At 41.5% G+C, this 15,538-nt stretch overlaps 2 protein-coding genes across 2 annotated transcripts in view; one reads left to right on the plus strand and one right to left on the minus strand.

Annotated features, from left to right (window-relative positions):
* The window catches only part of ciita (class II, major histocompatibility complex, transactivator), a 154,189-nt gene that overhangs the window by 85,813 nt on the left and 52,838 nt on the right, over positions 1 to 15,538 (plus strand). The gene's annotated exons all lie outside the window — the stretch shown is intronic.
* Positions 5,047 to 5,869, minus strand: socs1a (suppressor of cytokine signaling 1a). Its single transcript, XM_085158150.1, has one exon. The coding sequence runs from the start codon at positions 5,810 to 5,812 to the stop codon at positions 5,165 to 5,167; it is 648 nt and encodes a 215-aa protein (XP_085014276.1). The 5' UTR covers positions 5,813 to 5,869; the 3' UTR covers positions 5,047 to 5,164.

A 15,538-nucleotide genomic window follows, 5' to 3' on the forward strand; every position in this document is an offset into this window, starting at 1 on the left:
GCAGTTGGATCCATACACGTTTGGACACTTTATTGACATTTTGTCTCAGATGTTCAGCTTTACTTCAAGGGTCTTTGTTTTCATTTTGTATGAACTGCTTAGGAGTTACAGCTATTAACTCCTACACAGAACTCATTTACAAATTGAATTTAATTGAATTTTATTGATCGATAGCCTGAATCGCAGTTACAGGTGAGACCTGTTTCCTCGTTGTTCAATGACATATTAAGTGGGTAAAAGACCTGAGGTTGATTTCAAGTTCTGAACTTGCATTTGGTATCTTTACATTAGATTGTGAAGATATTGCGAGAGAAGATACTTCGAATATCAGTACACTCAAGAACATGATGGCCAGACTAGACTTGCCTGCTTAGTTCTTGACACATGAAACCGAGATTCATTTGTGGGGAAAGTCTAGAGTAAGAGAGAAACAACTAATTGAAGATGTGAGTGCTGATGAATTCTGAGGTGTACTCAGATTCAGCTATATGACATCAAGGGAGGATTTAAAATGATCTTAGCACCTTTGTTAAACCCCATTAAAGCTAAAAGTCTGCACTGCAATCACTTCTTGATTGCTTTATTTGGTTAGCTTTGGTTAGTAGGTTGTTTAGGTCACTGTGTTGGTTTACAGTGATATGATATGGATATATAATATAAATTTATCCTACAACTCCTACAACTGCTACTGCTACTACTGTACCTGCTATTCTCATGAAAGTCATATGTCTTGAATCCAACAACGGAATCAGATCAAATGTGATTGTCTAGACGTTTGAGAAAAAATGTAATCTTTTGTGTGTGCGTTCCTCTTGTTATGAGGGAAGTCTTTTACGAGATAAGTCTGGAAATGCTTTAGCTGGGAACTATTTAGACATTAGCATTGAACATATTTTTCCCACACTATCGTATGAAGCAAAAACTAGAAAAACCGCTTCTACCTCCTCCAACCAGTCTGATTGCAGCTTTCACCAGACTCACATGATTCATAGAGCAGTGGAGCGTAGCTATAGCTAGTGTCAGGATTGGTGTCGTCAATTCAGTGTGAGACCCTTCCTTTTCTGCTCCTTAGTTAATTCTTTGAAAAAATGACCAGAAAGCTGTTTGTACAACGTGGTCATCTGTGAAATGATAAGAAGATGAAGTGAAGAGCCTCTTCACTTTTGGCAAAGTCAGTTCTGAAGCTTGCTGTGGTTATCTGATGACCAGCAGTTCCACAGATCTGCCATCACCACATCGTTCATTGTGAAATATCCCCACTAACAAGAACTGGAAGAAGGAAATGGAAAACAGGAAATGGATGACTAATGATTTTTCAGGGAAATCTGTTTTTTCATCACTTCTCAACAAGAAGTAACAGGAAAGACTCGTCCAAGAAAACTCAAGCAAGAGGCGAGGCTCTCCAGCAACCTGCGTGGAAGCTAAAAGGGGGCTAATAGCCTCCACCGCAGAAGCAGTCGTGTGCTGCGATGATGGGAGGATCTCTTTCATCAGAACCCTCCGAATAAAAGTACAGCAGAATCACAGTTCTGAAAATGGAGCATCGCATTCATACTGAACGTCATGCAACACCTCCTCTTTTTACGCTTCTCCGCCAGCCTCGTTCTGAGCGTCCCTTTCTCTCTCTCTCTCCCTTGGGCATTGATTGTCAATTGATTTCTGTAGAAGCGCGTGCAAGTAAAGGACAGAAAACTCCACGCGGAGGATTCCACAGAAATCAGCTGATAAGCACATAGTTGCAGAACACCTCACTTCACCTTTCACTTCTCAAAATAGTCAGGAATGTCCTTAAAACCAAGACGCTTCAGAGTGAAACTGCGCTACTGTGTGACTCACTCGTCACCAGCCTTCAACTCCCTCCCTCCCCACTCCACGAGATACAGCTTGCGCTCAAATGTCAATATCAAATGTAATTTTAAGATAAGCCTTTATAAGAATGGATGACTGATAGCACCTATATAAGCAAGGGCATTACAATCATTATCGTTACTCATAATCCACTCTATGACTTGGTGTGTGTTCCTCTTCCTCAAGCTGAGGTAATTATATCCTCAAACTAGTCAAGTTTACTTGAATCAACTGTGAGTATTATATTCGGTATGACTCATTGTTTTATGTTTGTTTGTGTGTGTGTGTGTGTGTGGCTTCAATTGTCTAGACTCAAAAAAAATTCCCCTAAAGAACACAGAGCTTTATTGGTAAGGTTTGGTTTTCAGCGTTGGAGTTTTGGTTAGCTGTGAGGAAAGGATAGGAGTTTAGGTAAGCTGACAACGTCAGCGCAGAAATGAAATGTACTCTACACAGTGTGAAACGGTGACACACTGCTCTCACAAATGTCATGAAACTGCTAAATTCAGCCAAATTGTGATGCTCTTAGGCGATAAACCTTTTCTGGAGTCACATGTAGATCACAGTTCCCACACATTCTGCATTTGCAGTTTTACATGTACAAAAACAACATCAGTTTACATGAAATCAGACTTTAGGAAGGAAAAGGAAAGGCTTAATCAACTGGGAAACTGGCACCTGGGGGGCTAACACCTAGCCTGGTTCTTTCAGTAATTAGCAATATGACAATATACAACTGACACCAACTAATACGGTCACTTGTGAACATCCTATATTTTATATCTGTAAATGCAAATGGACTGATTCTTATATACTGCTTTTCTACTCTGCTTCAGCAGTCAAAGCACTTTATACAACATACCTCATTCACCCATTAATACACGCACTTTTTCCACACCTAAGTGCTTTCTATCTGAGAGTCACACACATTCACACTTCGATGAACACATCAGAGACCAACCTGGGCTTCAGTTTCTTCCCCAACGATACTTTGGCGTGCAGACTGGAGCCGCCAGTAGCCAACCAGGCCAAACCACCAACCTTCCAGTTAGTGGATCACCTGCTCTACTTCCACCTCACTTTGATTTCTGTAAAAACCAAAGTGTAAACCAGCGGATACCATCATAGAATTCTCTACTACTACATCAGATTTCCTTTAAGCAGTACACATGCCAACAGGAAGAAGCCTTGGAAGGCTGGAAAGTAGGCCAAAAGTACTGAGCCATTGTGTCCACGGGAGCTGCTGAGCCATAGGAATCCATTCCACAAAAGTTGCCGCAACAATGGCATCCTATTACAACACCACACTCTATTTTAGTGAGCTTTGGGGCATTCATTCTTTGTAAAGGCAAACCACATTTCTAGGTGACTGACTTTATTCACTTGTAGCAAAGGGACAGAAAACATGTGACTCCAAAGATCAAGTGGCATGGCCCAATACTTTAGTCCATTGCCAGGTAGCTGTGAACTGTTCACACTGCGTACACTCACACTTGTAAAGATTCATTGGTGTTTGGCAGTCTGTGAATGTCTTCACAAGCCGGATACTTAACACGTAAACAGGCAAACAAGGACTTTTAAATCCATTCATACTGAGGTCTAAAAAGTCTGGTTGTGGGTTCGGACGGAAGTCCCTTAACTATTGGCTGAGGCCGCTCAGTTAGAGCTGCTACTACTGCTACTTCTACAGCTTTATTTAAGTATGTCTAAAGTCACAGTTGCATCACTATCATCAGGTATTAGTCACACCACTTAGTTCCTTTTAGGGCAGCGTGGTAGTAACAATGAAGTGTGAATGCTAACTTCATTTAAAAAAATACGCACACATTCCAGTCATGTGAGTCGCACTCAGCCAGGTGTGCCCACCTGCTGTTGCTGCACTGATTATATCAAAAGAAAAGACGAACCCAGCTTTGATTGAAAAGCAAGTCTCTAAGTTTGTGCTTCTGTTGTTTAGTTTGTCTTCAATGTTATCACCTGATTTATTTTATTACTTCAACTCACTGTGTTCATTAACATACGATTAATGCATTTCCTACCCTACTAAAGTTTATTTCTCATAACTCGAAGCCTGACCTTGATCTATCATGTATCTGTCTAACCACTAACCCCAAAAATTTCCCACTTCCTCTTGAGAGCATTTTAATCTGTACTGGGTCCAAATTAGATTGAAAAAGCAACACACACACACACAATTCATTACGTGTCACCTCTCCCCCTGATTCTGGTAAGTGTGTCTGTATCTAAGCGTAACAGTCCATTTACTACCAAAGTAACCCCACCCACCTGTCACTTTGCCCTACCGAGATGAATCACCTAGTGACGGTATACTGTACAATAACCTTCCCCATTTCCTCGTGTCTGTCTGTCTGTCTGTCTAATGTGAGGGTGTGTGTGTGTGTGTGTGTGTGTGTTTGTTTGTCCCTCCTTCTCTCATTTAACTCCCACAAAACTCCCACGAGTCAGTGCGGAATGACAGGAAAAGTTAAAAAGTAAAACATAACTATCGCAGTGAGTTTAAATACTTTATTTAAAATAGAATAATAAGACATGTTAAAAAAAATATGTTCAATTCAGTCACGAAACTCTCACATGTGAGCTTTGTGAGGGAGACAGGAGAGCTAAGAGTTACAGTACATGTGTTTGAGGCCTGTCTTCGACACAATCTGACATCCTCTGTTGGGTTTTCAAGAATGAGACAGATCACAGTTCGAGAGTCAGTGCTGATTGACATTCATGTGTGATGTAAACATTTCACATTATTAGAGTATTTAAACCTGCTACAAAAATATATCTCCCTTGTGGCATGGCAACAGTACCCTCCGCCATCCCTCCATGCGTCTAAATGTCCGCTCTCTTAACGTCCTTGGATAATATTTATGTTGGACTACAGTTTCCAGTGGAACGGCGGCATTCACAGGCGAGCCCACCGGTTCTTTCATCTCTATAATAGCTCTGTTGTGTCTGTAGTTTTCTTTTAATGCAGCACATCCCAACTTTTCATACTTCCTCAAGAGCAACAGGTGCTCTGTCCATGTGAAACTGGGAGTTGAGTCTCTAGAGGTAATATATGTTGAAATGTCAGCCACAAACCCACTCCAGCTGGAGGCTGTCTGCACTCGACTGCTAACGTGTTCTCCCTTTTCGAGCATTTGGGAGCTTTTCAGCTCAAAGGGTTTTCCCTGTAACCATATCACAGCAGTCTCAATCTCCATTGAGTCGCAGACAGGCTTTACCAATCCCTTGCTGTTACTTGGTAAGGGCGACCTTCTTGAAATTATAAATAATACTGTCAACAGTTTGTATGGTAAGCTGGTTACAGTTTGTAAGGGAATTCCAACAGAAAGTCTTGGGCGACATGTGTGAGCGGCAGCTCTGGAACCTGGCTTGCCCCTCCACACAGCTCCAAGATGCGCTTCCTGCACAGCTCCTGCAGCGACGGTTCCCATTTCCTGTAAGGGACGCTCAAGCTCTTCTTAGGAGAATTGATGTAATGCTCCAAGAGGGCAAAGAGTGTTTGGAAAGACCGCTCGTTGCCCGCTAGTGAGAACTTCTGGTGCTTGTAGTCGATGCGCACGCTGACCGGTCCCGTCTTGGCGTGGTAGGACAGCGTGAAGAAGACGTCTTTCTGACGGCTATCGCGGATAAGGAAGCTGCCCAACGGGGCGTCCCGAAGCATGCGGTGAGCGTCCTCCACTCCCAGGGGACCCCAGTAGAAGCCGCAGCGCTCGAGCTTGGACGCTGTGTCTGTGATGATTCTGCAGTCCTCCTTGCAGGTGAACGTCGGAAAGTGAGTCAGATAGACGGAGGGCGTTCTCCGGTGTTGATTGGCTTGACGCTGAAGCTGCTCCACTTCGGTGCGAAGCGTTGAGGAGGAGGAGGAAGACAAGGATGAGGATGATGATGATGACAAGCTTGACAAGCGGGTCTTGTCATGGCCTTCGACCGTGCCGTCGGCTACCATCCTACAGGGGAGAGAGGCCCCAGACCCTCTCCCATCTCTAACCACCACACTGACATCCTGAGAGACAAACAGACAGATCAAAGACAAAGGTCATTGACTTTTTCACTCATAACTGAGGCTAGCATCACTTTCACAGCAGCTTTGAAAAAAACCCAGACTTCTCAAAGCACAAAGAGCGCTGGTGTGCAAAGATAGACGAGAAACGCCTTGTAGTTTCCACTGAGCAGTTCAGCTTTGTTATGACTTGGATCTGTGGTTAAGCCGGCATAAAATTGACAGTGATGGTTGCCACAGCCAGACTACTGTACAATCTGTATCCCCCCCTCCACACTCACACACACACACACACACACACACACACACACACACACACACAAGTATTTTACTGCTTCCTCTGTAATAACTTAAGCATCATTTAACTAAGAATTCAGATAAAACATTTACACTAAAATGCATTGACTTGATTTCTTTAAAGCATCCTGTTCTTATAAGCTATAAATAAAAAATCAACAGTATCCTGTGTGTGATTAATGGATTAATGGTATTTTCCTTCCTTCTTTAACGCGAATGATCTAAAAGGAAAAAAAAAAAACAACTTGCGCCACCAGTGGATGGAAGTTGAGCTAAATTCAAGGAAAGAGTAATGATTAACACTGGTGACGACCTGTGCTGATATCCGGCCGTTTACTCTTAAATCCGAGACGATCACATGTTGAAGCCGTTCAGACGAATACTTCTGACTTGTAAAGTTTCTTATGATTACCGTTCACTTCAGCCAGACTGCGTTCAGAGAAACCTGAGCCTGATCCATGGTTTAACATTTTTCTGAACGCTGTTTTCCCATAAAACAAAAGCAGCTACGATTCTCCATCGCCATTTTCCACCCCCCAAAAGCAACCCAACGAAATATATCATTTTTTTTCCCTTTTCTTAATATATATATATGGAGAGAAATAAAGGCTCACCGTTTTGTTCTGACTGATGTAGCGGTTTAAGGATCCGTATGGTCTGTAATCCCAAAGTGCGAAAGCTGTGATGGCAAAGAGCAGAATTCCTTGCAAATAATCCCCCGGGTGTCAGGATGCAGGGTGCACAGTTGCATTTGGGGTAAACCTTTACACCTTCTGGGCTTTGCGCTCCAGCCGTTAGATTGTGTGTGTGAAGCCTGGTAAACAGTTCACAGGCTTTTTAACAGGCTTTGCTCCGCCTCCTCCTCCTTTCCTAGAAACGAAAGTGAAACTAAGACAAGGCGATCGCTAGCTTACTCTTTCACTTCTTTGAACTGAAATTTCAAGAATTAAAAGAAAAAAAAACCAAAAAAAAAAAACCGCAAAGCCACATGACAGCAGGACGTTTACAGAAAGAGGTGGTATATTCGAGTAATGGGAGCAGTTTTTGTTGGTGTTTATATTGACTTCGTCATTATGGGTTGTAGTTTTTGTAGTTTTTCTTAATTATATATTTTTTTGAAAAACAAAAATCAATTCAAATGATGTAAATTCAGATTTGTTTTCCTAAACATGCATGCCGGTTCATGTTCAGAGATGGCATCAAAAATCAGGCTCAGTCCTTTTGTTTTTTTTTCTTTGTAACTTTGCCCCTGCAGGTTGATAATCATCTCCCTTTCCATCAAATACTAATGGCGAAAGATGACATGATGACATGTAGCATTCCTGTGTCCTAACATGTCGAAGAAGTGCAAATATGCACATCTTTTTGCAGAAATAATGTTAAAAAGAAAACATACGTGCACATATAGCAAAACAGGTCTGGGCTTGTAAATTAGTCATGCTTGTGCTGCAGATGCAACTCTGTTGTTTGTATTTGGCTCTTTTCTGCAGGGCCTTTACATTTGGGGGTAATTCATTGCAGAAATGTGCACAGCATGACATCCTTACAGTAATTTCACTGTTTTGCTTGCGGAACTTCACTTCCTTGCAGCTAAGGTGAGTAGTTATATGTAGTCATCACATTTTCAGATAGCTAGTGTCTGTATTAATAATTATCTTTAACTGGAGTCTCATGGTGTTTTTTTTTATGTTTTATCTTGAATATTCAAATCTGATTGCCCAATGGGATTATGTGAGGTGTAGTACTTCTCAGAAAAGGATACTATGCCTGCCATTTGTTTCACAATAAGTGTGTGAAACAGCAATCGAGTGTGTGCCCGTGTCTGTGTGTGAGTCTTCAAGTGTAACATGGCGTGGAGGCAGCAGCAGCCAGCTGTGGCGCTTCATTCGTGTTTGAGTCCTAAAAAAAAACTTGTTTTAGTGTTTTTCTCGAGGTGCATTTCTTCTTGCGTTTCCTGTAACGTGAAGCATGTTTTCAGAGAAATCTGGCAATAAATTTGAATTTCATTCGATGCCCGATTGAACTCAAGAATTCCCAGATTTCTTGTTACCGCGGATAAAGTACTTCATCGATGCTTTATCTGGAATGAGGGCTTCTCGGCTTGGCTTGTATCACAAATGACAAAGTGGTCAGTGAGGTCACTTCTGCTTAGTTTCTAAAGAAGTGTCGTTGCAGCGTGAAGAACAACAAAGAGGGCAGATTAACTTTTCTGCTCGTACAGCTGCAAGCATTCACGTCTCTCAGTACAGTTTTGCCAGACATAGAGAAATGAAACTACTGGTGGCAGCTGTTGATCCTCAGTATCACATTACAGAGAGAGGAACCGGTCCTCAGCTGGTCATTTTTGTGAGGCTGAAAACAGTAAACTGAAAGTTAAGGAAAAGGCTGGAGATCAGCTGATGTGAATTACTTAAAGGGGCAGGAACATACACACGGTTAGGCATATGATAGCAGAGGCAGACTGTGTGAGGAGTGTGAGCGTGTTTCTTTTTATAACAGGACAAGTCAGATCAGGCTGGTGCTTGCACGAGCAGAAGTAATAGTTCTAAATACGTCCCAACTCTGTCTGTGAGCTCTTGAGCTTCACATCCATGATAAGCTTTGCATCTTTTGTCTCGTCTCTGTTCCCTCAACTCCAACCTCTTTGTGCCGGGGGTTTCTTCAAGTTAAAGGGGAGTTTTTCCTTTCCACTGTGGCCAATTTCTTGCTCACGGGGCGTTGGTTGTTTGATTGCTGGAGTTTTCTCTGTGTTATTGTAGGATATTTATGTTACATTAAAGAGCGGCTTTAAGCCGTTGTTGGGATTTGGCGCACACCCCCTCACACAGCATTACTGTGGAAAACTTTAGTGTCCATGTGCAAGTTGCTGTAGTAACACATACAAATTTAAACAATTCACAGAACTGAAGAGGATGTTTGAGAACGGCCAATCATCACTTTACATTTTTAAGAACTGATCTCACGGCTCATTGTGAAACTTCACGGTCTTCTATCAGGGTTTTTGTCTTCTGAGGCAGCAGCACAGCTGACCTTCAAACAGGCTACTGAGTCTTTGTTCGACTGCTGCATTTGATAAATAACTGCTTGGCTCGCAAATTGTGCATTTCTTGGTTGCGCTCAGAAAATACCTCACAGGCTTAATCAAACAATCTGCATGTTGTAATGCTTCTGGGTCTACTTGTCTCTGCTTTGTGTTGATAGGCCAGTTAAAGGCTCTAGCCCTGAGGAGAAACACATTCATTTTATTACACTGGATGCATGCCAAAGCTCCTTCTGCTTGTGCTGCATGTCAGTATTGGATTTCCTTGCATGCATTGCAGATGTACTCTAAATTTGTATCATGATACAATGAGCAATGCAGTTTTGTAACAGTGTATGCACACGTGTCTTGCATTTACATGATAATGCGCTTGGTGTTTACTTCAATGTTTGCACATGCTCCATGAGTTTCATTTCTGTGAAACAGGGAGAGAATCAAGAGACAGATGCACACCTTCACGCTGCATGCTGCACAGAACGTCCGTGGAGTGAATACATACAAGATATCACCAGGGCACCCATTAAATTCAATAACAGCTGCATTTTTTCAAGCGCCTTTAATCATCTAAAATCCATCAGTGGTGTTACGGTCTACATAGCATGGGTGGCGTGCACAACAGTGAGGGTTCTTAAAATCCTGGCGGTGATATATGGGTTTTAGAGCAAAATGCAGATGACATCTTACTTGAGGAAGGCCTTTTTCATTTTAGCGAAGACATCGACAAGTAATTTGCTTGTATTACTGCAGTATGACTCAGAAAAATACAAATTACAGCTACTGAAACAGCCTGCATGCAATCCAATACCATTCACGGTTTTATGAAAAAATAACGTGAGTTCCTCGTTTCCTCAGAGATTTTTTTGTTTTGTTTTTTGCATGTACATTTAGTAACTACAGCTTGTTTTGTTGTTTTCATGCCGCTGCACGGCAGGACACAATGAAGTGAATGATTGTGACATTATGACGTTTGTGCAAAAGACTATTTCTGGCCTTAGCTCAGGGACAGAAACACACGGTTTCATCATGTTTCACCTGTGGTCCGATATTGAATTGGTGTATGAAGATACAAAGTTTATAGATTCATTGCAGCCATGCCCATATTGTAAGCCCTGCCTGTTGTTGTGCCAATAATAGTTAGCTTTTTTTGGAACCATTTCCAGAGGGATGTTTTTTTCCCCTTTCTTTATTTTGTTAAGCCACTTAACACTTTTTTAGCATGCAGTGATTCCCAAAACACACAGCCAGGCCATGGATTGGCCTCCCCAATACCTGTAGATCAACATTACTGAGGCAGTATGGGACAAAGAACGAAACAAAAGGGAGCCAACATCCAAAGAAGAGCTTTGAATGTTCTTCAAGAAGCCTGGAGAACTATTCCTGAAGACTGCTAAGCTTTTTAAGCAAGGTCAGACGGTGTTAAAGAATAAGGTGATGAAACCAAATATTGAATTTCAAGCTTTTTAGAATTGTATAAACTCTGTTTTTGCCTTCTTTATTGTTTATTCATGCTTGTGCATATCTCAAATAATCACACCACCTATTCCCCAATGTCCTCAGTAAAATAAAGAGAAATTAAGGTTATCAAAAGACTTTTGCACAGTACGGCATGTCCTGCACAATAACAAGCATTAGTTGCCAAAAATCAGCAGCTGAAAAACAGCATGAACATGTCCCAGCACCGCACAAATTTCTGCAGCAGCAAGCGGTTGTTTTAATGTCCTTTATCACCTTTACTTTTTCTTTTTGGGTCTGCAGAGATGTTGGCAACAGTAATTTACAATGTTTCAACTTGTCCTGTAGTCCTGAAATAAATGATCAAGCAGTGTTTTAATTGGTTTTCCTATCACAAAACAGCCTGTGTGTCAACTCATGTCCTTTTGTGTCTGTACTTTCATTTTAAAGGAGATTCAAAAGTGGACCTGAAATCATTTACAATAATTCATAATCTTCTGGAAAACACTGTTCGTTCTACTTTCACTTGCCCTGGATGATGTTATTTGCATTTTGACTGTGATAATACATGAATAGCTACCAGTTATCTTTTAGGCAATGCTTCCATTGGATGCTGTAAAGCTGCTGTGCTACATCTGTAATTGCCAGTGCGCAGTGGTGCAGTAAATCGTTAAGCGAATCACTTTTAGTGGTGTATAAACTTTATGATAGCCTTTTACTTTATGTTCATCAGTTTCATTTTCATTTAAGATGTAAAATCCCAATCATAAGACCATAACTGAAGAGGTGAAAGATTAAATAGTAATAATCAAGACAATAAAGAGGAGAGCGAAATCCACTGACGGATACTTTTAAAGATTTTGAAGACCGTAGGAGTTTGGGTAGTCAGCGGGGCAGTTTTCTAAAATTCAGGGAAAGAGTTGTGTTTTGATGCTCTTGCAAGGAATTGTGTGGATGCAGGTTTTCTGGTTAGTCAGAAGTGTTATCCACTTTTTCTGGCAACCAACAAAGATGAGTTAATAATTAATCATTTGGGTGTTGTTGGGTTGTTGTTTTCTTAACAAGCAGAGCAAAAAGCTTCTCAGGAAAGCAGCACCCATGACTGTTTTTGTAGTTGTTGTCTACTTTTTTAGTTTTGGTTTTTTTTTTATCTTTCTGAATGTTATTGTGTGCAAGGGTTGGATACAGGCAGGACAAGAATGGGCAGGCCTCGGTCACGCCTGTTTGAAGTTCCAGCAGGGTAAATTTGATCCAGTCCTTCCTGTATTCTGTTAAAACATGACTGAGCTGGAATGAAAGTGGAAGTGGAGTTAGAGTGAAATGAGAAGCTGCATTTCGGCTAATCTTCGGCAGTTATAGGAAGGAGGTTCTGAGGAGGCACCGGGACAGAAAACACAAGACACACGAAAAAAAAGCAACTGTGCATGAGATCACAGTAAAGTCGTTTTCCACGAATTCCTGCAACATTTGGAAGCAATTACAGAATTTTGAACGTTATTGGAAGCCGTATAAAAATCCCTCATCCTTCAGTCATCTCCTTTCCTGCCTGATGTTAAACAGTTTTGTTCTAACAGGTTGCAAAAAAACAAAAAGATTAGATTGTTATTTTTCCTTTAAGATTTATTTTCAATCTGCTTGTTCTGAGATCCGTTCCTGAGCCTTAATGTGTTTTTTTCTGCTCCACAGACTTATTCTTAGCTTCCTAGGGTTTGGTCTTGCACAAACAGACACTTTTTAAAGGAAATATTTCTCCTGTTCCATGACAAGAGTGTGGACTTTGATTCACTTATTAGTCCTGCTAATTGCTTGTTGTTTCCTGCTACTAAGGCTCTCTGTGCTTTTAACTATGTGCTTTTAAACTGCTGTTTCCAAAGAGCCATCAGCAGAATGGCCCTGTACAGAAATTCCTCTTAAACCTACTCTTTGGATCCTCTCTTATAAGATGCAAAGGTTTACTGTAAAACAGCTACAGCCAGTAGAACAGCAGGTTCGTAAGAAGGGACACTCCGATGAACCGGTCAGACAGCTGGCTGACTAAACATGAAAGGAGCTTCCCCATTGTGATATTAATATTAAATGTTTTCCGGAGAAATGCACAGCCTACTAGGAAGATCTTCATTTCCTATTAACGCGGCACACAAACTGTCTCAGAAATCCGCTTTGGTCTGCTGACAACTTTAACTTCTGATCTATTATTTGAGCCGTGTTTTTATTGGGGTGTTTACTAATCAGACATGCATGAAACAGTTTTTTAAAGACGTGGAGAGTCAAACAAAGCGACGGGTCGGCTCTCGGTCATGTGGTTGACAAAGGGGCTGAAGTGGACATTGTGTGTCTAGTCTGTGACGGTCTTTGTTTGCTGATGTATCACTGGCATCGGGACTACAAAAGACATCATGCAGTGGAAAATTTTGATTTCTTTTGGTGGGCCTTTTGGGGAGATTCCAAACTGAACTGATTGATAGTTGGTATACGTTAATCACGTGAGCTACAATGTCTTGAAATTCACCCAGAGTTCTTGAATGGACCACTTCTGTTTACTAAATGGAATGGCATCTATATACAGACAATGTTTTCTAGTTGCAGGGGTAGGCCCTGTGAAACGGGTTGCATTTTGGAAGGCTGTGAGATGATTTATGGAAGAAAGGACAAGAAAAATAAAATAATGATGCTCAGCAGATATTTGTTTTGTTTTATGGCAATATTATTCTACGCATTAGTTGCAAAATGACTATGAGGGTAGGAATGTGGTGGAACTGCTTACAAATATTTACTGATGCTATATTTCCCCCTGCTTTGTTTATTTAGTTTAAAATTTAGCAGTCGGATAGCTAAAGCAAATACTGTAATATATGCCCACTGTATAGGAGAAATGAATACAACAAAAATGCACCACATATAATCCAAAACCTCTGTGAATGTACTTTCTGCCACTTCCTAAAATATGCTGAAACATCAGGGAAACATGAAGTGATACTCTATATATAATGATGACCCTGTCCAGCAACATGTTTTGATGAATACGCCACGTGGGTATGAGTGTGTGCGCGTGCGCATGATTAGCACTCATAAACCTTGTTTGGTTATGTTTATCTGAAGTGCTTCTGTCTGCAAGGGCGAGCCCATCACCTAACAAGGTTCAGGGGTGCAATGACTCCGCATGTTTTCATGCAAGCATCTGTTTATGGAGAGAGTTTGTGCTGTTTGTGATCATGTCAGAGATAAAATATCTACACTGACCCCGGCTGACAGGCTCCTCCCCAAGCGTTCGTCCTTTTTTATTTATTTTTTTATTTTATATTCGTCCTTCATTTATTTTTTTTTTACAAACAGCGCAGTCCAGATGAATGCGTTATATAGCCACTCAATTACAAGGCGTTGCAACACTTTATGAGGCACAAATAAAACACTTAAGAAGTAAAAGTGAAACTGTAGCTATGGGAATTCTAGAAGCATGACTAGATTAGAAGTGAGGAATGAATTAGCTCATGCAATAGCAGCAGCTACTCTTCCTGGTGTCTGACGAACTTTTTAACAAAAAACTGATCCCCGTCTCCTCAGTCATGTCTCCGTGGCTGTCCCTGCTCCCTATCTTGTGTAGTTAATATGTCCATCGTCCTGGTCTGTGTGTTTTTTTTATCTTTCCTGTTCCCATGTTCTTCCTGCACTCCCCAGTCTGCCGTGTTGGTTTTTACCAGTCCCACTGACAAGTTTGTGCATCTTAGTCTGAGGCTGTATCCCAATTCAGGGTCTGCAGCCTTAAAGGCCGCATTTTAAGGCCGATTACGTCACAGCGACGCGACGAAGGCTGTCCCAATTCGAAGGTTGCTCGAAATGCGGCCCTCAAATGCGTCCTTCATTTCCCTGAATTTTAAGGACGTGGCGGTGTAGACTCCGTGGCCCAACATATCCCAGAATGCATAGCACGGCGGTGGATGTGGATAATTTTGCCGAAAAAAAACGGCGGATGAGGGGCTCCCGAAGAGTAACATAGTAAACTAAGTACTGAATATTATGTCACTTATTTATGTGCAAATGTTTAATAACGAAGAACATTAAAACATTACTGTTGGCCACATGTCGGCAAAGTTATGTGACATTAGTGATGTTTGTACTAACTTGGTTTTAAAGCCTTTACTTTAAAATATACGCCGTTCAATAGCTGACCTTAATCAGAGAATGATCAAAGCTCATGTAGAAACAAACAAACAAATGAACAAAAGATTTTCTCCTTCATTTCTGTCAAACAATGCTGTATGAAACGTTTCCAGCTGTTAGTATCATGGTTGCTAGGCAACCTGGGCAGCGCAACGGAGGCTAGACCGTCCCATTTCACAAGCCTCGCACTTCCGGCCTTAGCGGTCTTTAAGTACGCGGCCCTTGAGGATCGTTGAGGTTGCGTACTTTAAGGCTGCAGACCATGAATTGGGATACAGCCTGAGTTTCAATGTGTGTTTACTTCCTGCCTTATTTTGTCAGTCCCCTGTCTTGTGCACTTTGTCTTGTCAGTCAGATTTAGTTCACCTATGTTTCCTGGTGTGTTCTATCTCCCGAATTACCTCATGTGGGTATTTAAGCCCTCAGCTGGCTTCAGTTCCTTCTTGTAATCTGTCTCGTGTTGTGTGTTCTTTCATCTGTCTGGCAAGTTGCTTTAGTTTTATGCTGCTGTAAGTTTGCCATTTGGTTACCACTCAAGGAGATACAATGATAAGGCGAAGAATAACTGCCACGCCACTCCTTAAATACACCAGCTTAATTGAGCCAAACAGTCCTCAGGTGTGCCTACCATGGAAACCCTGTGTGCTAAGGCCTCACTCGGCCACCCACCGGTTTCTAAAAAAAGAAAATGGAGAAGAATTTAAAACCCAGCACGCAGCTACAGT

The sequence above is a fragment of the Neolamprologus multifasciatus genome, chromosome 4, assembly GCF_963576455.1.
Source record: "Neolamprologus multifasciatus chromosome 4, fNeoMul1.2, whole genome shotgun sequence".
NCBI lineage: Eukaryota > Metazoa > Chordata > Actinopteri > Cichliformes > Cichlidae > Neolamprologus > Neolamprologus multifasciatus.